Source organism: Pygoscelis adeliae, unplaced genomic scaffold, assembly GCF_000699105.1.
Source record: "Pygoscelis adeliae isolate BGI_AS28 unplaced genomic scaffold, ASM69910v1 Scaffold91, whole genome shotgun sequence".
Lineage (NCBI taxonomy): Eukaryota > Metazoa > Chordata > Aves > Sphenisciformes > Spheniscidae > Pygoscelis > Pygoscelis adeliae.
Genome location: NW_008824196.1, coordinates 1405775 through 1432376, shown reverse-complemented (window position 1 = coordinate 1432376; position 26602 = coordinate 1405775). Strand labels below are relative to the sequence as shown.

General features: G+C 40.4%; 1 protein-coding gene across 1 annotated transcript in view; it reads left to right on the top strand.

Annotated features, from left to right (window-relative positions):
- The window catches only part of DMD (dystrophin), a 1204567-nt gene that overhangs the window by 1126856 nt on the left and 51109 nt on the right, over positions 1-26602 (top strand). The window contains 4 exon segments of the mRNA XM_009334780.1: positions 10690-10764; positions 16070-16271; positions 19676-19761; positions 22353-22510. Of these exon segments, the coding sequence (XP_009333055.1) occupies positions 10690-10764; positions 16070-16271; positions 19676-19761; positions 22353-22510 (521 nt within the window).

Genomic DNA, 26602 nt, shown 5'->3' with positions numbered 1-26602 from the left:
TCTATTTCAAGCTAACTCAGGTATCTCTATGGTGCTCTGCAGTTAAAGGCATACCAAAAATATTGTAGAAAAGTGGTACGATAAAATGGAATGCAACAGTGTGAAGATTTTTTTCCTTATGGTATTAGCACTGTGGCAGCAATTTGTTTAAATATTAACCAGAATACAGCTCTGTATGTCAAAAAGGGGTATAAGATGTGTAAGTTCAGGCTAACCAAACGCAAAAGCAGACAAGTATTGACTTGCCATTTAATTATAACGTATTGCCCTGTTTGTCTCCTTTATATTTCTACTCTTAGAGTGAGTGGTTTAAAAGATTCAGGACAAATAGTAATTGCACGTGCAGACATCCCTTTAATACAGGTAGATCTTCAAACAGTTGCCTGTTAATTGAACCGCACTCTGACTCCGCAGCCTTCTTTGATCCAGAGATTGCATGATATTTCTGATACTGTTGTTGGTCAGACCTAAAGTCCTGTTGCAACTGCTTTTCTTCTGGTATTTCCCTGTTTCAGCTAGAGTACTCCTGAATATCAAGAAGTGAAGAGGTAACTATATATAAGGGAGAAAAGTGTCCTGATGGGTTCAGGTCAAGAGTTCAAAAGATGTGTGACTGCTGAAGTCAGTTTGCATTTAGTTTAACTGAGTTTTATCACTATGAGTATCACCCAATTGTCAAGAGTTTTAAGATATCCTTACTTCTTACTGCATATAGAAGGAACATGTTTAGGCAGATTTTGTTTCTTTTTCTTATAAAATCCTGCTGTTTTCCTTTTCAGGAGCAAGGAACGTCCAAAAGGGCAGTCTTCTTTCTGGCTAGTTGTATTTCTTTTGGGGTTGAGACCAACTGCTCATTAATATGGAAGCAACACTGATTTTAGCAAAGGATGCATAATGTGTGTTTTTATTAGTCAACTTAGGTGCTCATATATGTGTACAAAACAGATTAGACAAGGTGATTCTTTGTGCACTGCTACATGGGGTTAAGCTTTGATAAAAGTGCTACTGAATAATCTACCAATTTATTTTATTTTATTTTTGAATTGGGTGTATTCATCATTGCCTAACTCTCATACAAATTGCATAATACAAGCATAACCCGTTTAGTCTTGAACAGAACCCTTGATGTATTTTCAGTGCTTTGCTTTGCCTCAGGTCAAAACGGTAATAATGGGATGTTTGAAGTCTTTTCAGACTGTTTAGTAATATTTTATCTGAGAAGATATTATTAAAGTCGATTTTGTATTGCATACTCATTAGTTCCTATTATTTTTCCCCACACTAGGATCCAAATTTTGCTTCTCATTCATATGAAGAAGCTAGTAAAGAGCTTAGTGTGTATGCGTTTTAAAAATCTGGTAGAAAACATGAATTCTGTAATCCAGGTGAATGCAAGAAAAGTGAGACCCAGCACGTCAATGCTGTCAAGAATTTTCATTTTCCAACTCCTACACTTAGCCTGTAGAGAATAATTGAGCTATGTGATGTAGCTCTCTATACATGCCAGTACATCATAATTTGCTAGGGGATCCTTATGTCTAATTTAAATTCTAACAAATTACTGAAAGCTTAATTTTTTTGAGTGAATGAGGAAGATGCAGCTTGGCACAAGGTAATATTCCTCATCTGCCTATGTCTTTGAGACACAAGAGACACTTCTGTAAGAAAAAGGAGTAATATTAGTTTTATTCTTCACGTACCAATTCACACACCTACAAATTGCTGCATTATATTTTGCTAAAATAGATGAATTCCAAGTTTCAAACTTACTGGCTCAGCTTTCTGTCTTTAGAGGTTTGGGTATTTATAAAAATGAAGCTAAATTACTTGGGAGCATTATTTGGTACTAGTGAAAGAAGGTAGGAACATGCTGCGTACACTTTTGTACCTGATGAGACTGTCAGTCCAGGAAGTCCTGTGTCCTGTCTTCAATAGGGACTGCATCAGAGAAGGCAGAAAGAACCCATAGGAAGAAATGATAAAATAACCTGCCCCTGAAGGAAGCATTCTCAAATCCTCTTTGAGCTCATTTATTGAAACATGGCCATTTATGAAGACACTAGTAATAGCGGTAAAATATTTGATTTGAAATTTACTATGTGTATCGGAAGTTTCTAACTGGTGGTTCTTTTAACAGAAGCTTTTCCTTTTAAGATACTAAAGTGCTTGCTCTGCACTGCTCTTCTTTATTATTTAAACAACATAGCAATTTTATCAGTTTTAATGAAGCATCTATTCCTGACTCAAGTTGGGCAATTTTCACTCTTCATTCAAAGTCATGGCTACTTAAAGGTATATAATAAACTGTCGATGTTAAATGACTCAGTTGTTTTTTAATGGTCAAGTCGAAGTGGCAACAGGTAGTTGCAACAGTGACCTTAGCTGTATCATTTAATGTATCTAGTAGATGTTGATATAGTTTGACTAGTTATAGATACTAAGAACATATGAAAAAAACCCAAATGAAATAGGAAAGGTAGTCAAAATCAGTGATGTGCGAGTCTCAAAGGTTCAGAGGCTGACAGACATCCCCCGGTTTGTATTTACACCGTTATGAACCACTCCCATTTTCTTCTAACTTCCCTCTGAACCTCTTCAAAGTACCAAGAACTGCTCCAGCTGCTTTTCTTTCCAAAAGCAGTTCCCCTGCAGCAGATCTGCTCTTTTACACTGTTCTTTTACAGCCCCTTTACAAAGCTTCTCATCCTTCATGGTGGCTCCAGGGCATCACTGAAATGAGAATTTGTGTTATTTCATTGTCCTGGAGAGTTCGAGGATCTTTGGGTAAGGGGAGAGAGGAGAAGATCAGGAATCAAAGTGGTCTGGGATTGCTTAATTTTTTTCAGATTATCTTCTGAGAGTGAACGTTTAATGGCAGACAGCTCACCTCAGAATGATAGTATTTTGCCTTTAAGCTGAAAATGACTCTAACCTTTGCAGTGATGGCCCAGGAGAACTTGGCCTGCCGTGCCGTACTGTTAGTGTTCCCTTCCTTCAGCCTTCCCATGTAATGTCGATATGAATCTCCTCAAGGTGCATTAGTGTCACTGTGAACAGTAGTTGCAGTAGCAGGATGCAGTCAGAAATGTTGCTGTGTGCATCTGTTTATCTCTCCTAATTCACCAAGGCAAGAGGAGAGGGTGAAAAACATCCTCACCCTTGCAGACCGCAGTGCACTGGTGACAGCTTTCCATTTAATTTGGAGGGATCGGCGGGGGGCAGTTCTCTGTGGAGTACATGGAAGAAATGTCGGAGTTGCTTAACGCAAGGTGGGAGAATGCTGGAAGTTGCTTCTGAGCCTCCACCAGACTTTCAGCAGCAGCTGCCATGTTGATCTTGTGGCTGGCTGCTCTTGTGCAGCAATGTGAGCTTCCAGCTCTGAATGACCAAGGTGGATAAACTTCATCACTTCTGGTTTGTGTATTTTGATTTGTCCTTCTGAAGTGCTGCCTGAAGAGGCTAAACTGCCCCTCTCTGACATAATAGTTTTTGTTACAAACTACTAAACCATGTATTGAATATGAGGTTTTATTCATATTCAACTAATTGATTTCCATGTTTGTACTAGTAAGACGTGCCTATTGCACACATCAATCATTTGATTTCTCCTGAAATCCGGTGAGACGACACATGTGGCCTTTCTTTAAAGGTTGCTTATTCACTGATGTCCTTTTCAAGCTAACTACAATCTGAATAATAAAACTTCTCCCCTTAGAAAATAGGATTGGTTGGGTTCTGTCAACCTTGGATAGTAGTCAGACCTATAATAGGTCATCTTTCTAACAGTGTGTGATTGCATCACGTGTAGGCGTACACCTAACAGACAATAAACGTAACTGTGGCAGCGAAGTAGAAGTTAGGTGGTAGAAGTTAACCTTGTACCCCTTGAAAATGAAACCATAGGCATATTAGCAGTGAAGGAGGGTATTAGAGAGAGAGCGAAGTAATGTTCTGTTACGGAATAGGTGACCAGGATGGGAATGTTTTGCTCAAGAGTATTGCACTCTTGGTTTGCAAATGGACACTTTTAATTAATATTTTTGAAGTTTTTTGTTTGCTATTTATTTATTATAGGATTTTTCCATTATGACTACTTCGCATCTAGCATACATGAAGGTTTTCTGACCTTTCTGACTGCAAACCCTACTCGCATCCCAACCCCATAATGAGGCGTAACCTGGGTGTACGTCATATGGTTTCTTACACTTTTGGGTTTGCAGGCTGAAGAAAAGCCATTACATGCTAAATTCCCAAAGGTCATGTCAATTGGTCTGGTTATCGGGATGCTGGCACGTGCTGTGGTGTTCATTCACTTGGTCTAGATGCAATCAGTAGCATTATGGTTCCCTGGGTACCTCCCACTTACTAATTTGCAGAGACACTATCAGCTTTTTTAGTCAGTGGGACAGGTCTAGTACAGCATGCCATATTGTTTCATGGCAAGTGGTCAAGCTGTATGTCTGTATGTATAACAACACTATTTACTGTTAGTTATTCTCAAAGCAATGTAGATGATAGCATTAATTATTGTTATAATAAAAGAGTCAATGGCTGAGACTCAACTGATATTAAGCAGTGTTACTTGATTAATTTCTTTCCTTTGTGCATTTGTCTCATTTGCATTTTTAAATTACAATTCCTAAAGAGGCAATATATGTCACTGTAGGGCATCATTAGAAGATTTATATATGGGGTTTGGGCAGCAGGAAGAAACCCAGCATTCTTATCAGCTGGTCAGGGAATCACAGCTGTGTTGAATCGATGTGAGATGAAGCTTCTTGAAAAGTCAGAGTGCTGTTAATGTCTGATGAAACATGAAAGCTTAGTGGCTGGTAGTAGAATTATGGTGTATTCAGGACTGTACAGTAAACAGTTTTTAACCTTGGTTAGGTAGGCATTGTCAGAGACAACAGTGACATGTAATTCCCAAAATAGTTTATCCACTGCAAGGAGTGTATTTATGAACAGTTATATGAGCATGCCACAAGCTATGCTGGGGTAAGACTTTCAGGTTTTGAGGTATATCACTGTAGGTTCACATTTTTTTTCCTTGCAAGTAAGGGAGAGTAGGAAAAACAAAACAAAATAAAAAAACAAATTCTGTAAGTACTATCAAATGAAGATGAGGATTTGACCTGATGAGATCTAATTTCTTCTGAAGAAGTTAGTTGTTAACTTGCAAAATTTTACTCTTGAGATAGTTATCACCTGAAGCATGTACGCTGCTCCTCTCAGTTTGATGGTGTCCAGGCAGTGAGAAAATTGCTGTCCATAAAATCAAGAGAAATGCCTATGTTTTGTCCTCATAAATTAAAAAGCAATTATAAGAATATTCACAATAATATAAAGAAGTAACCCTCTTTAAAGTAAAAACAAGGTCGTTTCCAGGTAGAAAGGACTTCCTGAGGTGCCCTTAGATTACACTGTGTGTGAGAGAGACAACTTACATGAACAGCCTTTGACAGGAGGTAGTCTGGCCCGTCCCAAAGCTTTTAAACACTCAGTGAGATTAGTCTGTTGTAGAGGACAGTACATTATCAAATGAAACATCCCAGTCATTCAGCACTCATAGCGGCTGGAGCAACTGTAGGGTGGGGTTAGTCTGTTTAAGAACCACCGTGGAAAGCAGTTCAGTTATAACACCTTACTTAAAACCTGTTGTCTGGGTTATCGATGTGACTACTTCAGAATAAAAACAAATGTCCCTTCATGTTGGATGCTAAACCTCTTGTTAAATATTTTCTTTTTAAAAACTTATTGTTGTTCTTTAATTTTTTTATTGCTTTTAGTTGCTTACCAACTTATTTCATGCAGTACAACTCAAGAATATGAGGATCTGTTTTTCGTCTTAAAATAATATTCATATCCCAATGTAAAATCTGGAATTTAGCATGGGACGATTTAAAGAAAAAAAAATCTACATCATCTTATTTGTAATACTGTGTCAGTAGTCAGTGGGACATTCCAGTGGGTGGTTTGGGTCTTTGATACAAGTCACTGACCACTTCTCAAATGAGTAGGTTTTTTTTACCTGATTATCCACTGTCAAAAGGGTCTGCTACGTGTAATTACAGCTGTTTCTGCAATACTGTAGAACTACAGCATTGAAAAATGTGTTGATGAGGTTGTCGTAGCTCTTTTGAGGAAGAACATAGCCCTTACGTTTTGAGATTTCTCTCAGCATGCAGAATTATGCAGAAAAGGTTAGGATTTAGTTATCTGATCATCTTTCCGTAATATTTCTGATTTGAGTTCTTCCTATCAGCAGTCTGGAGTCCTCTTCATTAAAGCTGCATGTGTAATAAGAGCACTAGTTCTTGTTCAATGTTAGTCATATTAATATGAATGAATATAAGAATATGAACATGAACATATTCATATGTTGTAGGCATATGATGGACATGGAGGAAATCACTTTTCTAGATAACCTTCTCCCTACTGCATTAGTTGCCATGAAGCAAAGGGAGGTGCTTGTCATGTCTATAATGAAGAGAAGAAAGCAGTGAAAGGAGATTTCCTGATTTCTGAGAGTCATTGATGCTTTAGCACTTTGAGCTTCTTTCACCTTGACAGCAGGAGGGCTGCAGCAGAAGCTTAGGAAGATCATGGAGAGATCTTACTGCTGTGTTGGTGGGAATTGTTCGTTGCTGCAAAGGCATCAGCTGTAAGCATCTGCCCCGTCTTACGAGTCTTCTGTAATCTTCTCCCCTACAAACACTTACGCTCCCTTGCACAGAGAGGTCGTTCATGGCTGAGTGACGGGAGAACCATGATTTCTCTTTGCTCTGGGTTGTAAATATGAGTGTCACCAAATACTCCCATGTGATCTTTTCCTCAGTCTGTTCCTTTCCATGGGCCAGGTGACCTCTTCCACTACATTGTTATTTCAGACCATAAACGGATTATGCTCTTTAGCATTTACACTTTTTGATCAAAACTTGAAAGTTGCCTTCTGAACAAGGACTGGGAGTATCATTAAACAACCTGCAAAAGTCTTCTGTGCTCCAAGGGCTTTTCAGCCCTCTGACCACCTCATTTGGATGACAAGATAGTGCATAATTTCTAGGAGTGGGAGGAAAGGGCTGGAGGAAAGCATGCATGGTATACTGAGCTCTCCGACCTGCCTCAGAGATGATAAAAGCTTTGGAGTCAAGGCTTAGTGGGCCCTGACTCTTTTAGTGGGGAGCGGAGAAAGCATCAGATTTTTTCCCTCAGGACGCAGGAAGGGGAAAAAACCCACAGGGAAGGAGGAACTATTGGTGATTCCGTAGGCCCTCAGAAGGTTGCTGCTGCTTGAGCCTCCTTCCTCCCTCCTCCGCAAGTTCCCAGCAGTAGCGGCTGGCTTGTGGCCAGGCAGCGCCTTATGTTGCCTCACTCCGAGTCTCCTCCCTTGCTGTTAGTGGTGACGTTACCTCCAATGCTCCTGAGCCCAGTGACCAAGTCTCATTCCTTGACAGTGTTATGTTCTACGGTTCATTTAAATGGGGTCATATACCAGCAAGGGAAATACTTTGAACCCAATTAGGAGAGGTCTGGGCTCCCCTTGTTGCTCCACAGAGCAACACGTTTGTTCCAGCAGTAGCTCCGGGGGAAGAAAGACACCACTGGCAGTTTCATAGGAGTAGGCGGGAGGAAAAGCTAAATCATTAAGATCCAGTGATCTCAGATGACTGTCACCACCTGGAAAGAGAGCTGTCCGTCAGGAGCGTGGAGGTGGTGGCATAACAAAGATGGGAGGTGAGCAGTTGACACGGGGACAGTAACTAGGCATGGGCTAATACTGATAACAGCAATGAAGGTGGGAGTGGAGGCATGCGACAGCTACACTCGGCCTCAGCACGTAGAGCCAAAAGCAGACATTGCTGCTACTTTCCCAAAACCTGAGGTGAGGGCTCCGAAACTAGCTCCTGACATTGCTTGCTGATCACTTACAGCAGATGCTTCTTGGCAGCAATGTCATTAAGGTTGATGACAAATTCAGTGTGTATTACATATACAGGAAAATAGATGTAAACTACAGTGCTTTCAGGATTAAGTGTCTTCATGGATAGTAATTTCTGCCCTGATCAAGGCATGAAATATGCATATATATTTCCTAATATTTCTTAAAATGTAAATAATAAATAGAGAAGCTTTTCTCAGAATACTCAGGGAAAATTTAGGGAAGGCTTCTTCATTTTATCAAATGCTAGCCATAATCTAGTATATATTCTTTTCCAGAATACAAATGCAGATTTGTACAAGAGTACAAAATGTAACTGAAGTCACAGTGTGTTTGCGAGAGACTGCTTTATTAATTTCCCTTCAAGACAAATTAAGTAGCTTTATTTAAATTGCTCACTGTATTCCACACCACATTAAGGTTTCTGGACCTGTCAGGATGGTTGTGAGAGAGGGAGCTGGCAGGAACAACACACAGGAGAACTGCCCGTTAAAAAGGTATATGGAACTGTGCAAAGAAAAAGAAATGGTATACAAAGCTGAAACTTTCCCTTCTGCTGTAAGATGTGTTTTAGAAACGTTCCACAGCTTTTATTAAGGTATACAAAACTACTGAATTATCAAACCTCAAATTACTCATTCAGAATAGCTTAATTTAAAATTAATGTAATTGAGACTATATTCCCTCTGCTACCTATACCTGTACAGCATTGTAAATTATGTTGGGATAGTTATACCCAAGCTACCACATTGCAAACAGCTTTATAGCACCTCACTGCATATGCCAGCAAGGAACTGTTTTGTATTTGCCCTGTTTTTCATCATATTCTTTCTCTAAGAGTCCACCAGGCTTAGAGGCAGCTTACTGGGCTAAATGGACCTTTATTCTGGGCCAGTATATTTTTTTTTAATGTTCTTTTTGTATTTACAGAGTAGTTTACATTTTCCAAACACTTTCCCATCATTAACTCCTTAGGTCCCGTGGGTTTCATCAGTAAATTAAATGCATTCAGGAGTGTTACCGGGTGCTGAAATTGGCTAGCACAAACAGTCCATTTCTGTGCTAGAAAACCCTTAAATTACAAGATGCCAACTGGTCTGTTGGGAACGGTCCCTAGACCACTCATATGCCCAGGAGTGTCTGTGCCCAGGAATTAGCTGGGTAGGTGATAGGGCCAGAAGACTGCCAGCAGCAGTCTGGTTTTTCAGCAGTGGGGGTGACCGCACTGTAGCACACGAGAGTGCCCCGCCACGCTTCACTTCCCAGTGCAGCCACCCCGTAGCATCCCCAGGAGGAGCTGGCAATGCCACTTGGGAAACAGCACCCATTCAGGGACTTGGCTGCAAAACAGCAACCTTGATGGCTTACCTGGGCTCTCTTTGATGAAGGTACCAACTTGCAGCTGCACAGTTAGCTTAGGTACCTGTCGATCTACTTGCATAAACAAAAGCCCGTTGCCAGAGTTGAGTACATACTTCTGCATCCTGAGTTTGATTCTGAATAATGCAAGCGGTGGTGTATCTGCACTGTAGTCTTGGTATGCCAAATGTAGTTGTAAATTATGAGTTAGCCGATGTACTGGTACTGATGGCACAAATTCAGCCACAGTAGTTTCAACCTCGCTTCCAGTGAATATTATCTTCATTCTTGTTGTAAATGGGGTTTGCCCAAGGCCACCCTCAGCAAAGCCAGGGACAAGATTAGAATAAGCGCATCTTCCTCAGTCTGGTTTCACAGAAGAGAAAGATGCAAATGCAGTTTCCTGGCCAGATTTGGTTCAAGACAACCCCTCCTTTCTTTTCAGTTTTGTCTAGTGTTCACTTCTGCAACTACGGACCAGTTGCTGTGCCTTGCTGTGGCGATAATCAGAATTTGGTGCTTAATAACGTTCAAGTAGCCGGTACTGAACCTCCCGAGTGCTGAGAGGCTTATATAAGTTCTGGTGTGGTGTGACTGGTTTGGTGTGTGGCCCACCTCGTCCCTGCAGCGTCCCGGGAGGTTTTTGCAAGCTGTGGTTAAACTATTCAGTGGGGACTTGTGCTGATGCCTTATTTTGCTGACCGCATGAGAAGGCTCTAGCAAAAAGCGCGCCACACCATTTGTTCCTCGCTGGGTGCCGTTCCCCGCCGTGCTCCTGGAGCCCAGTGGCTCCCCTCCGTTTTGGAGGTGGGAACCTGGGAACTCACCTGGCTGGGTGAGCTGGCTTCTCACCAGGAAGGCTCTACATCTCAAGGCATGGCTGGGATCTGCTTGGGTGGAAAGCACAAAAGTTTCATTGTGTTTTTTTTAAAGTTTTTTTCAGCAGTAGCTGAGAGTCACCTGCTTTTTCCTGGGCAGAGCTCTTCTCTTGGGGCTGCCTGCACACAGCCTGGCTGGTGCGTCGGGCAGACAGGGAGGAGTTTCAGGTTCTTCTCTCTCTCCCAGTGCCTGCGGTGTGAAAGGCTGCGGTGTTTTCAGACAACACTACTGCAGTCACTGATGTTGTCCTTTCAAGTGCTCTTAAGTTCAGTGCCTTTGAACGAAAGGAAGTAACACTTTAGGACTTAGTGTTTTTCTTTTGGATGATTGATTGTCAAGGTTTGAGGGCTTTTGCTTAGTGAAGTAGAGTTTCTAATGTACTTTTTTTCCCCCTCTGTTCTTGTAACCAATGAGTGTAATCTTCTAGTTCAACTTAACAATGCCTTCGTAAGTCTGGTTATTTCTAAGCTGTAAAGCTGATCTTTTATTTTAATATTTCCCCCCTACAGCTGACCTGAACAACGTCAGGTTCTCAGCGTACAGGACTGCCATGAAACTCCGCAGGCTGCAGAAAGCCCTCTGCTGTAAGTATGTGCCTGTGCCTCATCGGCTGCCGGGAAGACTTTATGACCAACATACAAGTTTATTCGCAACTTTCAGAAGCAGAAAAACACATACACACACCCCACACACACCCCCCAGCTCTGCCTGGTGGATGGAAACCTCTCACCTGAAGAGTCTTCTGCTGCCACCGGTTTGCATGTTCCTTATGAAACCAAAGTGCTGGGTGGTCTGCAGAGCTGTCCCTTGTAAGACAGAGCAGCGGATCAGAAACAAAACTAACATCCCCTACATTTCTTATCTTTATACTCTTTAGCCGGGTATTTTCACTGTGCTCATTACTGGAGCCATGTCCTGTGTCAGCCACAGCTTTACAGCTCAGGACCAAAGGAACAGGGTTATAGTGTATTGGGAACGGTGAGAGTTGGGGTGAAATAATCACTCCAGAGCTAGAGTTGCTAATGGTTTGTTAAGTTGAATCCTGAACCCTGAGGGGTTGTTGCCTTTAAACAAGATCATCACGATAAACATTTAGCTTCATTTTTCCCCAGCTTTTGGTTACGTTCAGAAGTCTCTCATCAGCCATACATTAGTGATGTGCATGTTCTAACACTTTAACTCTCTCAACTGGTGTACGGTATTCTACCTGTCACTGGAGTTATGTTTCCTCTTCAGCTTATTGTAACCTGAGTGCTGAATAATTTGCTCAGTTTTCTTGGTAGGCCAGTCAGTTGTCAAAGCAAGCAGTTTAGTAGGCGGTACAATTTGGAGGGTTATTAGAATATTTTAACATTCGCTTTTCAGCATTTAATTACAGGGTTAAATTTCTGACACAGTTGCAAATGTCTCAACTGTTGATTTATCTCAAGTTTGGATTTGTGCTCACATGCTTTCTGGAACCGTGTCAAACCTCGGTATTTTTGAGCATGTTTGCTTTTAGGCTTATAAGCATGGGTGAATTCCACTAGTGAACAGACTTAATTTCTGAATTTATAAAACAGTAGAAAAGAAAAAGAAAAAAAGGAAAAAAATAAACAATAAGTGAAAAGTCTTGTAACATAATGAAAGATTTCAACATGAATGCAGTGACAAAGAATGAAGTATGATGAGCGGAAATACAAACATCTTTCCATGGCACAGCACTCCTGCCACACTCATTGTGGAAAGGTAGTGTAAAGAAACTGGAGTGATATGCAGTGAAAAGTATTCGTAGTCAGTGCGGCACTGAAGAAAGAAACTAAAATTTTTGGAATTACAGGTTTCTCTAGCTGGCAGTGCACAAGTGTAACTTGTAATGGGTTTTTACTGCTGAAAGTGCAAAACTTTGCATCCTATTTTATCTGTATTACCCTTATTCCTACTGCTGAATAATTCTAGATTCATTGTGGACTTTACAGTGTGGAATTGTAATTATGCACTGAAGTCAGTTCATCTCTTGAGGTTACACTTAGGTAGATTTTCTGAGAATGGATGTTTTCAGAGACATGCAGTGGCGCTTACACTGATTACTTTAGCACATTCTTCATACTTGTATCTAAGGAGAAGTATTTAAGGAATTTGGTTAGCAGCCTTTGTTCTTGCAAATATTTTTGCTTGGAGACACCATCATTGTGTTTGTGTATTCTGTGATTTCAGTGTCGCTTGTGAACTCAGTTTAATTAGATTTTTTTAAAAAAAACCCAACTCATTACAAAATTCTTTTTCTGCCGTTTGGCACTAGTAGAAATAGAGCACAGTGCTAGGTTTCAGGGCTCCTGTGCATAGCCCAAAATCCCTAAATTCCACTTGCAGTAGGTGCTGCTTTCAGCTCTTACTTTTTATTTCAGTTTTAAAATTGCAGGAGTTTAAATATATATCTATACGTATATTCATTTCTGCAAACTTCATGAAAAGCAGAGCAGGTTTGTCTACTGAGGAGCACTCTAAAGAGATGTGCACAATAGAAGGCCTGCAGAAGTGAAGGTACAGCCTATTTCTCAGTGGCAAGAATAGAAACACTTTTAAAAAATGGAACTATTCTTAGACTTAGTTCTTTTCAGTTTATAAGTCAGCCCAATGAACATTAAGACTCTAGGACGTTAAACCTAAAGAAGAATATGGAAAATGGTAATCTTTAACAAATAAACGCTTGTGTATTTTACCTTAGAAGAATCTAGTATGTGGCTCTATCATCCCAGCCTTCGAAATTATTGTGGGCATGCCAGGTGTAACTATTAGACCGTTTGTTTTTTTAAAACGTATGGTTTCCTTTGATAATCACATCAAAGCGTGTTGACTTTCTTGTTTTGCTCCTTTTAAAAGATCTGATCTTCAAGTGCAAACCACATCTGAACATTGTGATGTCAATAAAATGAGATGTATTCACAAACTTTTCTTGGAGATGCAGCAAAAGAAAATATTCAAGAACTTCTGTTAGGGTGCTTTTTTCCCTTAAGTTTATACAGGCTAGATCAAATACTTTTTTTTAATGTATCAGCCACCAGCAGCAGGTTACAGGGGAGGTGATCTTGCGTTCTGGGAACACCATTAATACTTTTTATCGCCAGCCATATGTTGAGTTGTTCCCAAGTTCAGTATGTGACCTCCACAGCATACCTTCTCCTGCCTGTTAATTGTCACTTCTGTCCTCCAGTGGGTTAGTTATTCCAGGTCATCTTTTATACTTTTCCTGCAGTCTGGCCACAGGTTGGTGTCTAGTTACATACATCCTAAAGTTTTTTTCCCTTGCCTTAGAGGCCAAAGAAATATTTATATAGATGTCTTAGATTTCAAAATAAGCTAGAAGCTACTGCTCACACAAATTTTTGAGTCAGTTTTGGAATTCTAAATAGAAAAGAACAAAAGTGTGACAGAGAACGCACAAAAAGTACAAAGCATAAAGTGGTGTGGTTTATTTCAATTAAAGATTTTGCAAATCACTGAATGGCAATGAATATACAACTCTTCAATACGTATCTGACTGTTGGGGCTTGTCTTTTAAAAAGTCTGTCATTCATGGGACCTCCATATTTGCTTTCAGGAAAGAAACAGGCAATTCCTGGTTCTGGGAGAGCCCCCCCCCCAACTTCTTTAATCTTGGTGGGAAAGATGCAGGAGGAGCTTAACGTGGTGAAGGCCAGAGCCACTCTTCTTCCCGTAAAAAGAAGTTCCCTAAAGCAGAGCACGGTGGCAAGCATTTTTTGCTTGTTATAAGATGAACATGTGTCATTAACTTCAAGATAGAACAGGAGGTTGATGAAGAGCAGGGTGAAAGGCTTTTCAGAAGTTGCTGCTTATTAGTTGGAAACGCATTCACAAAGTGGAATGACCCATGTTTAGCAGTAGCTGCATATATAATTAAGCTGCCATTCAGATGCTTGAGGGGTTCATTTAATTACTGTTGATTCATAGTCTCAAAGGAACTGAGAGTTCAGCCTAAAGCTTGGAGTTAAAGGTGTTGGGGCGGCAGTGCTCTATTTCCAATTTGACTAATAAATTATTAGAAGAAAGGCGTCTTTCTGAGACTCTTAGGAATGGGTCTGATAAATAGGCTTTTGCGGGATATATCACTGACGTTAGAATAGCTACATTTTATATGCTAGTAGGTTAAACATAATACTCCAAAAGATTTTATTTTAATAAATATCTATATGCTAATGTGAAAAAAGTAAAATTCCCAATAAAACCCTGCACAAAACCACAGATTCAAAGTTAAATTTCTTGGTATAATAATGGGGATAGCATTCCAAGCTTTCCTTAATCACTCTAGCACGGGGTATGTCAGGCCCACAGGATGAAATTTTCAGAAGTGCTTAAGGGATTTAGTAGCAGAAGTCCCTATTGATTTCCAATGAAATTTATACCCCTGAAATTCTTTTGGCAGTTATGAAATCCCAGCGTACTGTCCGTGCAGCATTACCAAGCAGCCCGGTGTGCAGCTAAAGTATTTTTCATCTCCGCTAGGACACCAAAGGGTCAGTTTCATACTTGATAAAATAGGATACTCAAGTGTGAATTTGCCAAACGTGCCTGCCCTTAAGCTGGATGAAGTTCTTAAAAAATTCCTGTATGGGGTTCTGCATTTAGCCTCTGCACATTTTTTTTTACATTACTGAGAGATGTTGCTTACCAGGACTCAATAAAACACTTTTTTATTCCAATGAGAGGAAGAACGGTCTTGCAGTTGGGTCAGTTCATTTCCCAATTTTGTGATGGATTTCCTGAATGATTTGGGGCAGATCGCTTTAGGCCAGATCCTGTTCCCTTGAGTCATGTTGAATCGTGCTGCACTTTGTGACTGCTCATGGTATGAGCAGGACTAACAGCATTTGGGCTTTAATATCCCCATTGCTCACACCCTGGAAATTCACTGCAAGGAACTGCAAAGGGTTTTCATGTGGCAGCAGGAAGAGCTGTGTCAGTAGTCTCATTTTTCTGATTTCTTTTGTTCTTATTCCTGTTTTACTTTGTAAACCAACATCCCATAACTCTCGGATTTGGTGGCCCCCCAAAGTGTGATGCAGCTGTTGATGTTAATATGCAGAAACTAAGAGCTGAGAAAGGGAAGTTCTGTTTTGCCTTGAACATCTGAATTTCAAAATGCAACTGGCTTAAATTGGAACAAAAATCAAGTTTTTAAATGTCCATGACAAAAAACTCTGTTGTATGTTGACTGATAAGTTTAAATGTGTCTTACTCCGTAAAGTCATAGAGGTATTTATAAATGTAAATGCTCTGCAGAATTAAAAATGGATGAATTTCATTAATAAATATTGAAATAGGCCATTTAATGTTTCTGGAATCTTCTTTTCCCTGTTCTCACCAGAGGAAAAGTAACAGAGAGGTTAATCCCAGTTCAGTTGTGATTTGTTTGCATATTCCTTGTGGAGTTTGGTTCAGTTAAGACTGCTCGACTTCTGCAAGAAATGGACGGCACGTCTCAGGAAAGCTGATGACATGTACTATGTTTAGAGCACATTTGATGAATGCAGTAGTCTATTAGCCTATCTGTAGGAGCATAAAACATGAAATATGTAGTTTTTACTTATATAGTGATTTATACGTAATATTTCTATAGGATCCAATAGTATAATAGGTACCTTACAGCTAAAAATGAAACAGATTTCACTTTTATAAACGCTGCTCTCTAAGACCACAGCTGAATAAACGGTGCACCTGTAGGAGTCTTGAAAATAGTCTTGCATGTGACTTTCAGAGGACATAAAATGTCCTCTGGCCAGGCATGTAAGCCAAGTAAATTGTTCTATTTACTTTTTGGGTATGGGTAATACAGCCACTGTTTCTCTTCAATCTTTATTGTGTTGTTTTTTTTTTTTTTTATTTTAACAGTGGATCTCCTGACTCTGTCTGCTGCATGTGATGCCTTGGACCAGCACAACCTCAAACAAAACGACCAGCCGATGGATATTCTGCAGATCATTAACTGCTTGACCACCATTTACGATCGACTGGAACAAGAGCACAATAACCTGGTCAATGTTCCTCTCTGCGTGGACATGTGCCTCAACTGGCTGCTGAATGTCTACGACACGTATGTATGGGTGCTCTGAACATGGGGTGCTCAGAAGCTTTCCCAACAGCACAAGGGGAAGGGGAGAGGGGTAATGAGCCGTCTGCCTCATTATAAAATGAATGGCTTGAAACTGAAAAAGTTTGAATGGCTTGAAACTGAAAAAAAACGGTAGTTGAAGTGGAAGTTTAATAAACCTAATGGTTTAATGGCTTCATTTAGCTGAATCAATACAGCCCTTGGTTAGGCTTACAATCCTAGCTTTATTAAGCTAAGCAATGAGAGAGCTGGAAAACAGAACTTTTTTAACAGATTTCTGTGTTCAGAGCAATTCTTTTTGCTCTGAGGGACTGCACGTCCTCAGTAGGTCATGGCTTTGCATGGCTTTTTTAATTTATTTAGATAAAGAAATTCAAGAGAATTATCAAGAAGCAACAGTATGAACACCATCATAGAGACTCTTGCATGTGTCTATACTTCTGGATGTTAAACCTTTTCAGAGCTGTCCATTTTCTATAGCTTTCAATCTATAATTCTTGTTCAAAGATGGAAGAGGTTTATCTCTAATCTAATGTGCTTCCAACCCTTAGCAGTCAGGAGCTTTGAGGAATACTTAATCTAAAATTTAATTTTAAAAAGTGTACCTATGAGTATAAATACAACAGAGTAAATTTACCTTAAGAAAATTTATGAGTATTCCTATTCAGTGGGTTAATGATGTTGCTCATAACACGCAGACAAATTCCAACACATGTTTGTAAGCTAACTTTAGAATAAGCCATTATTTTTGCATTTGGTGAATTTAGAGGAAAAAAATGTCAGTGGAAGTCTTTATTTGTGTTTTTAAGGTTCTTATCAGCCACCTTCAGCCAGACACACTCATTACTGTGACAGAATAAACATTTACATTTAGAAATGGAAGGACATGGGTCAATTATTGTATTTCCATTGACATTTTGAACCGTATTGCAGTGAAGTGCCATAACATTGTTCTTCCATCCACCCTTTATCACAGCACTGAAGCTTCGATGATCACCTACCAAAAAAAAGTACAGATTTGTACAGAGTCTCTTCCTGCAGGATCACCTCCGATAAGCCAGTTGCTTCTAACATCCTCTGCAGCAGCTGCAATATCCTGTGAAGTGGATTACCCAGATTGCATTACATTTTTGTGTAGTGTACCGGTAGTAGGGAATGGGGGCTATATTCATTTAAGAGCCAGGTTTTATTTCTTTAATCTGCTTTGGCTTTCACAGAACTCTGATCCACTTCTGAATTATCATCAGCTATAAATAACATATAAATGAAGATACTCAGTGAAAACCAAAAAAGATGCGCTAGGGATGTTAATCCAGATCAGCCACATTAGAGGCAGAAAGGGAACTAAAGGTTGTTCCACAGGCTGCTCCTAAGCTGGACCGTCCGGTTTAGATTTGCTGTGTCCACGCTAATTTTCTTTGTGTTGCACTGTGCTGAAAGTACAACATTAGAAATTATAATTGGCTGCCTCCAGGCGATTCCCTAGGTATGCTAGGGAGCTGCATGTTGCAGGACACAATGAAACAGGGAGGTGTTTTATGTGTGAGGAAAGCTCGTAGCTATTTTGCCGAAATTCAGGTTTGAATTACGCTGGTAAGAGAGGTGACCTTGGGGTTACATGTGTTTAGTTTCCATTGTAAACTTAATAGGCAGAGATCAGCCAAAGTGCATAGCAGTACTGGAGACATTTAATTAAATGTACTGAATCTTTACTTTTCTTATAATTGAAAACTGTCATTTGTAAAGATATTAATCAAATTCACAGTCAATGGGCACAGCTCTGCAAATCCAACACGTTTCAGATTTGTTTTAATTGATCAGTCACTCATGCTCATTTGCAGTAGCATGCTAAATTATTGGTTTGACTTGGGAGGAGAGGAGAGTGAACCGAACAACTCATGATTCGTGCAAGTTTCAATTTAAGATGCCTTGCAGGGAAATCATCATTCTACATTCTTCTCTTGTATAATTTGCATGAGCCTGGTATTCATCAGCAGGAGTTTCTGAGGGCACAGATGATAATTAATTTGGAAACGACTTGAGGGAGAGGAGTAAGAGGAGCGGAGTGTGGAAAGCAGAGGTAAACAACAAATGCTTATTTGTGATTAAAAACTCAAGATTCTTTAGTAAAAGGTTGCAAATTCTAATTTGGCTTTGTCCACCAGTTTCCATCTGCACCTTTTATAGTGTTTGCAGGGGAGATGCTTGGGAAAATGAGCACCACTGGCTCCTACAACACTTTTGTAGGATTAAAAAGACAGCATGCATCTTTGCCAAACAGTGTACCCTAGTGCATGACTACGGCATGCCTGTACATGATTTATCTTATTTCCAGTGGTGTTCTTACTGGTGACACTTCAAAGCTGTTGATAAGGCTCTGCTTCAAAAATGTCATTTTTAGGCATTAGCTTCCTATCTTGTGTATGTCTTCATTTGCAATAGATGTGATATATTTGAAATGCTATGAGAAGTAAAAGTCTTGGGGGAAGCCAGCAAGGAAGTAAATTGAGCTAAACCAGACGACTGAGAGAAGGAGTGAAGGTTTGTCGTTGCATCGCCTGCAGCGCAGAGGAGGATGCTCTTCTCACAGTCAGGTTAAAAAACAAAAGTAATAGGGCGGGCACGTCACAAGACAGGAGCGAGCGTGAGGGGAAGGCTGACCGGAGACAGCACGGGGACTGATGTGGTGTATCCCAGCCCCTTGGCACTGTGCAGGACAGGTTTGAGTGCTGCGAGGAGGAGCTCAGAAACCACACTGCGTTGTTAAGTGCCTAACTGTGCAGCCCGCCTGCCTTCTCGTGATTTCTAGGCAAGCTTCACCTGAATGTCTTACAAGTGCCTCTGTCACTGCACGCCGCTGGCGGAGGCCGGTTTTTTGTGCCTGGCTCCTTCTCAAACAAGTCAGGGCAGGGCTAACAGACGGTAAGCAAAGACTTTCTAGAAACTGCTGCATTGCATTTCTAATTAAAGTGAAGTTATATTGTCGTTGGCAAAATAGTTGGGATGGTTTCCTGTTCCATCAGGGACCTCATCTTCTCTGAGAATAGCAGCAGTTCATAGAGAAGCCTTTTCAAATAAGCGTAGTATAAAGACTCTTTACTCTCACTTTTGTCAGAAAAAAGGAGGTGAGTAATTGTTTCCGAGCGAGACCATTTCTGGTTGAACTGATACAACGGCACAATCCAATTCAGCTACACCTGTGGAGCCACAACCATATTTTATATTTCATTTCTAGCTTATCTAATAACCGGACAGCCTGTGCTGTGCAACGTGGTTCTGTGTGGGACTTATTTATGACGACTACGGTACTGCGGTGAACTTTGTTATAGGAAACAAATTATGACTTGAATGGATCATATTATCAGCCAATGTTTCTTTTTCATTAGGGGTCGAACAGGAAGGATCCGTGTCTTATCTTTCAAAACTGGTGTTGTATCCCTTTGTAAAGCACACCTGGAAGATAAATACAGATGTAAGTCAGTGTAATTCTTTTGGGTTTAGTTTATGTTTCTATTCTGTTTTCATTCCTCCTACTTATTGCATAAACGTTTAAGTAGCAACAGAGACATTCTTTTAGATAGTCCAAATGCAAAGTGTGTTAATTTGCTCCACCTTGTACTTTTAAGTTATTTGTTCAGCATGGTTTTAGGTAGTTTAGCACAGCGGTCCCCAAACTTTTTTCATCATGTACCCTTATCAGTAAAAAATTTTTGAGTGTGCACCCCTAATAGATGTATATTTATTTATAAATTATTTACATGTACTACTGTACTAATATACTGTGTACATTATAAAACATACAAAAAAAAAAAAAAAGCATGAGATAAAGATGAAATAAACACTATTTTGTTGGGTTTTTTTAATTTATTATCAGAGCAAAACATATTTTCTTACCGCACTCCAGTGGATTGTCTTGCACACCCCCGGTGGTGGATGCACCCCGCCTTTGGAGACCACTGGTTTAGCACAGCATCATACACAAAATGCATGTCTACAGGACATCTTGCATTACACCATTTTAAATTTTTTTTTTTCTAAATGTTTTCCACAATTTAAAAAAAAAGGTCAGGGTCTTATTACGTACACTGTGCTTAAATATAGTTGCTATCTTCAAACAAATATTAAAAGTATGCAAATTTTGCATATTTTAATAGACCAAATTCTGAAATACTTGAAAAAATTCCACTTGAAGTTTTAGTTTTATCTGACTAATGAATCAGTTTATTAGTGAGGCTAGGATCCAGAAAAGATCTACTGATAAGAGTAGTTCTCAAGAGTAACTTTCTGGTTAAATTAACTGGTACCACTCATTCATGCATTTAAAAAAAACAACCTTTAGGATTTGACCTCATACCATAGCAGTTCTTCATCAATTGTTATTATTTTATTCTTCTACTAATGAAAGTTGAAGAACGCTAAAGAGAAAACAGACGGTTCCAACAACGGCGTCTGTGCATGACTGTATAATTGGATCAGATTTTAGGGCAATCACTATGAATGTCACACTTTAGATCTCTAGATGTTTCATGTGGGTGTTGTGAAAAAGTATTCAGAAAATCTTTTAAGAAAATTACTCAGTACTGATATTTTCAAAATGATATTTCACTGAGAATTATCAAAGTTATAAAGGAAAACATTTATTCATATTTTACAGTCTCCTGTAATGTGTGTGCAACATAATGCATAACCCCCCTTTTAAGGTTGTAGAACACTTAATGTTTTAATGATGGGGAAATTGAAAGCTGAATCCTTTGTGGGAGAGGAAGGAATTGTCTCTGCCAGGCTGTGGTCTGGCTTCACCATCCATGCCGAAGTCGTAGTGCAATTGCTATTGGTGTTGCTGCAAGTATGCGATGAGTCGCACCCCTTAAATTTTTTTCTCTCATTTGTGCAGCACAGCAGAGTTGGTTGTTCTAGAGCACAAGTCTTCAAGCTTGCAGAGGTGATGGAAGGATTGATCCCAAAATTATTTATTATAAAACTAGATTTGGCAAGAGTGAAATTCATGTAATTAAAAAATAATCCTTTCTCTATCCATCCTTTATTCATTTGGAAGAAAACAGGTGTCAAAGCAGTGCTAGGAAAGTTATCTCGAGCAGTGCTGAAGCATCTTTATAATTGTATCCCTGGTGTCAGGTGAAATATTAAAGCGGCTCCAAAAAAAGGGCATTATTTTATTCTAGCTGTCTCTCGTGCCTTTTTTTTTTTTTTAACTCTTTGAAAAGTAAGGAGAATTTATTCAGGTCATGTATTGTCAACAGGGATATTACCAAATAAATATTGCAGTTAATGCTAACCTGATTTTTCTTATTATTATGAACTTTAAAACCTCCTCAATATATGTGTAGTATAACTAATTCCCACTCAATTAAATTGAGTTTATGGAAGGATAGTAATTCTGTCCTGTAAGGATTCTTTTCTTGAATGATGCAGTAACAGAACATGGCTTCAAGTGACATTTCACTTCAGAAGTGAAAACTTAATATGATATTAACATTCCTGGTGGATGGCAGGTTCTGTCATACTGTAATGTTTTTCTTTCATTTTAGAAATACTCTTGGATTAAAAGATTATGATATACTGAAGTTAGGGAGCTCTTGTTTTTCAGTTCAACTCGTCTGAAAGACAAGTGGATTCTCTGAGTTGTACGTTGGTTGCTAAGACTTGAAAATGTGCTGTATGTTGTATGAGATTATTTTACTGTTAAACGATATTTTTAAAACATTTATGTTGTTGTGGCTCAATGATCCTTCTGTTCAGTTAGCTATGTTACAGAGTCACAGCTGCTATTATCAGTTATGCCACAGGTGCTGTGTTATAATGGCCTTTCTTCCCAGGTACAAGCCAATAACGCTGTTAAAAATTATCACTAGACTGCTTATTTAACAGAAAAAAACCAGTGTTTATGGGAAGAGAAGCAGCCAAACTGAAGACGCATTTGTGTTCATGTCCACCGAGGCTGTTGACCGCACTTGTGAGCCTTTGAAACGATGCAGACTTCTGCACTGTTTGCCATATCCCGGTTGTGATGCTTTAGCATGGGTGTCCTTTTCTTTCCTCCAGACCTGTTCAAGCAAGTGGCAAGCTCCACCGGCTTCTGCGACCAGCGCCGGCTGGGGCTCCTGCTGCACGACTCCATCCAGATCCCTCGGCAGCTGGGAGAAGTGGCCTCCTTCGGGGGCAGCAATATCGAGCCGAGCGTCAGAAGCTGCTTCCAGTTTGTAAGTTCATGTTGGCTCATTGTTAATTTTCTGATTTGTATCTCGTGTCGAGGTAGCCTGTCTCTTCTGAGGAGGATTGAAAATCTGGAAGAAGGATTAGGATACCGAGGGTCATTTAATGGTGGCATTCATTGGTGTATTAATCCATTCCTTTGATGAGATGTATTTGAATTAGCCCGTTTTCTCTGGCCGTGGTGGAAGAAGCCCAGATTATGCTGTTATCCAGACAGCAAATAACTGTCATCGAGGCTTGTATTGTAACTGAACCCTGCAAGCAGTTTAAGTCTTTGTTACAGCAGCTCCTGCTTTTACAATTTTCTATTGCCAGCAGCAGATCACCATTTATTGCTGCCATGTAGGTGAACAGCAATGGTTAATCTAAATTTTGGGCATATACAGTGACAGCCAGGTGCCCAGGGGAGCGATAGAAAAGGAGCGACTGCCTGCAGTGCTGTCTAGGGGCGAGGACGCTCGATGAGCTCCTTCCACTGCTTGAATGGATAATGCCAGTTTTCTTTAAAGAGTACTGAAAGAATTCCTGTCCTGTCTGCTGAGGAATACGCAGCGAACTGGAGGCTCTTTTTCAAACTTGTAAATTATTTAATCTGGGGAGGAAGAGAGTTGAGGGAATTATTCATCCTTATCCTAACCACCAGCAGAATGCACAAGATGAAGACAGCTGCTTAATGAAAAGGTAGAGGAGGGGAGGTAATGTATGGTCTGTGATTAACTCTCAATGCATCTTCTACATTACAATGGAAGAAACGCTTTTTTCCCCATCCCCTGACTGTCTCTGGGGGATTTTTTTGTTTGGTTGGGGGCGGGGGACTTGTTCACTTTTTTTGCCTGCTGCTCAAGTTTCATTATGTAGTAGTTTCAGTTCTGTAGTAAGAAAACACAGCAAGTTTTTTTCAATGAATATTAATGCTTGGAAATAGTCTTCTTACACAGTCACTATGAAAAGAATCTAATTCTAAAATCACTACAAACTTCATTTGTGATGGGACGTTTGCTTTCTGTACTTTTTAATCTTCTTTTGGCAGGTTAATCCTACAGGATTCACATTTTCCCATTTCCATCATTCATGTCTTGACCTTTTATAATTCTAGTCTGTATTTGATGCTATTTCCAAATCAATGTTTTATAGGGCCGTAGCCTGGGTCGATAACCCATGCTGATAAACTATGCATAGCGACTTTGATAGCTGGGTTAGGCCCTCCTGTGGATTTCAAGCCTCGAGTTCCACGTTGGGCTTTCAAGTGAGACCAACACAAAATGATGCCACAACAAATCCATGGTGAAAAGCTCGTTTGTGCAAATGAACTTCTTCAGAAATTAGGACTCGCTGGACCCTATCATTTTCCCAAGTGAATGGCAACAGCACTTAGAACACTGTTGAAAAACTGATAAGGAAAGTGACCTCAGAATCTGACAAAAACATTTTTTTTTTTAAAGGGGGCTGACGTGTGCTTATATTGGGGAAAAAAACAATAAAATTCATAGTGATGGAACACACAAAAACAGTTTTTATAAAGTAGGAAGAAGACCTTGGAATAAATGTTTATTTGAATAAAACGAGTTAGCAACATTGTTATTAGAAATGAAGACATGCCAGTGGGCTGAACGCTGTACGGCATCCAGCTGCCGGCATTTCTAGGAACAGCCCAAGCACAGCTGGGCACAACCTTTGACACGTTCATAAATCAGAACATCGGAAGACCTGAGGTTTCCTTCTCTTACCTGCACTGAAAAATAGGTTTTCTTCTTACCCTCAGTAAGAGGAATTTCAGGCTCTCTTTTTCCTTCCGGGTGAAGCCTCATTTTAACTTGCAGAACGGGAGGGTGGTTTCTGACCTGGGTTGCAGCAGAACGGATGATCTTTTAGGAGGACCAGAAAGGGGGAGGGAGGCTCAACCGAGGAGGAGAAATACAAAAATAGGGGGGGGCAGAGTCCTAGGGAGAGGAGCAGAAATCCAAGCGTAGGGAGAGCCCTGATGGAGTGGAGGGAGAAGGAACTAAGGAGTGGGGAAAAAAGGGCCACCCTTAGGGAACGATAGTAAGAACAGTAGTAGGAGTGATGAAGGAAACAGAAGGGTGAGTAGGATGAGGCATGAAAGAAAGAAGCAGCCAGTAATGGAGGTGGGGGAAGAAATAAGACCTTTCCAGGAGAAAGGGAGGAGAGCAGTACAGGGAGATCCTTTTGGTGTAAGACAAAGGGGGGCCACGAGGGTCCTCAGGCTGGGGGGTCAGCGCAGAGGTGCCGGGGGGAAGCAGGGAGCAGCCTGGGAAACACAGCGGCTGGAGGAGCTGGACGGCCGAGGAGGGATTGCACAGGGCTCCCGGCGGCCTCCTTTTGCTGAAGTGAGATAATTCAATTTTTAAAAATAGTGTGGGGATTCATAGTTTACGTTACTGTGTGGAAACTAAATTAAGTCTTTCTTTGTACGCCCACGGTTAGGAATGCTTTTTCTTTAGGGTTTTTTTTCCTTTTATTTTTTTCTAGTGATAAGCCAGCAATAAATTGCAGTCATGTCAGAGTCTGCAACAAATGCGTGCTTCAGAAATCGCTCTCCCAGCCCCCTTAGGTTAGGTGCCCTGGCAACAGCCTTGTCTGTCTGCGCAACAGCAGGAAAAAAAGGGGATGTTTACTGTTCCGGGCAATAACAGGGGAAATCTCTCCTGCTTTTCGGTTTGAAGTGTGAGTCCTTGGGAACGAGGGTTGGGGAGGGCGGGCTTCCCAGCCCTGCTGTTGGCAGCAGCCTGCCCGCCGCCCCCTCCTGCCGGCGCTGCCCGCTCCCGAGGAGCGGGTCCCCTTGCTGCAGGCTGCTGCTGCCACCGCCCTGTTACTTTTCATCCCCCCAGCACCGACACTGGCTTTTCACAGTTTTCTTCGTATACGGAAAGGTGCCGATAGTAATTGTTGGGAGAAAAAGGATGTTACGGGATTCGTCTTTCCCACCCGGTGCAGGGGGATGTAATTTCTGCTTTGAGATTTTAAAGAAAATTTTTAAGTGAGAGCGAAGAGCTTGACCTAATGACCATTTGAAGGCTATATAGTTCTGCCTGGGCTCAGACTGCATCAAAGCAATCTATAGATCCGTGAAAAACTGAGTGAATTCATTATTACTGCAGTGTGAAAGCACTTTCCTTTTAGATCTGTGATGGGTACATTTTTTAAGTAAACAGGATAGGGAATTGTTATGGACTAAAGGACAACACGTGCTGTGTTTTAATCACAGTGGAAAATTATTAATACGCTTTCCTTGTATAGTGTAAATAGGACTAGGAATTCACATCACTGCCTTGGATAAGTTACTGTGAAATTGGAATGTTTAAGAAATGTGATGCGAAAACAGTGCAGCTCGGATGAAAATGTCTCTTGCTGTTTCTCAATAAAATTTTGGATACTTGGTTCTCGGTTATAAACTGTTTTAAGGATGCTTTCTTCCGAGGGTATACTTGAAGTAGAGTACTTGATATGAAAAACCAGTACAGATGAAGCTAAGGAGTAGTAAAATATGCACAGTTAATTCATATCTGTATTTTAAACCTTCTTGTTTCATTTCACTTTGACAGAGGAAAGTATTTTAATATTCTGTGTTGTATAGTCTTCATTTCTACGTTTCTACTTGATCAATGATCAGGCAACATCAACCTGGTTTTTACAACCGCTTAACTGTGTCCAAATCCAGTATAGTTACTCAGACAAATAACAGCCAAAATAGGGGCCTGTTAGTCCTTTTAGGTGGAGTTTGGGTATTGCAAATCCTGGGCCAGGACCCTGATAGTGACTTTGGCCATAAATGCTGTGATTTGAATTGGTTGGGCAGTTGTTTTGTGAGGCGTGGGTTGCGTGGTTTTGTTTTTTTCCAACAGTTAGGAAATATCAATACTGTGTACAAGTAACTATATATAGTTGTATAGAGGTCTCTATGCAAATAACGTACAAATGCAGTGTTACTGTTGAGGGACTCCAGGCAGCCCTTGTTTCTATTCATAGAATATTTCTTCTGCTTTTGGCTCTGACAGGGGAGAGCTGTCCTGAGAGGAACTAGCAAATCCTTCCTCAAGCTGCTATGCTGTAAATGTCAC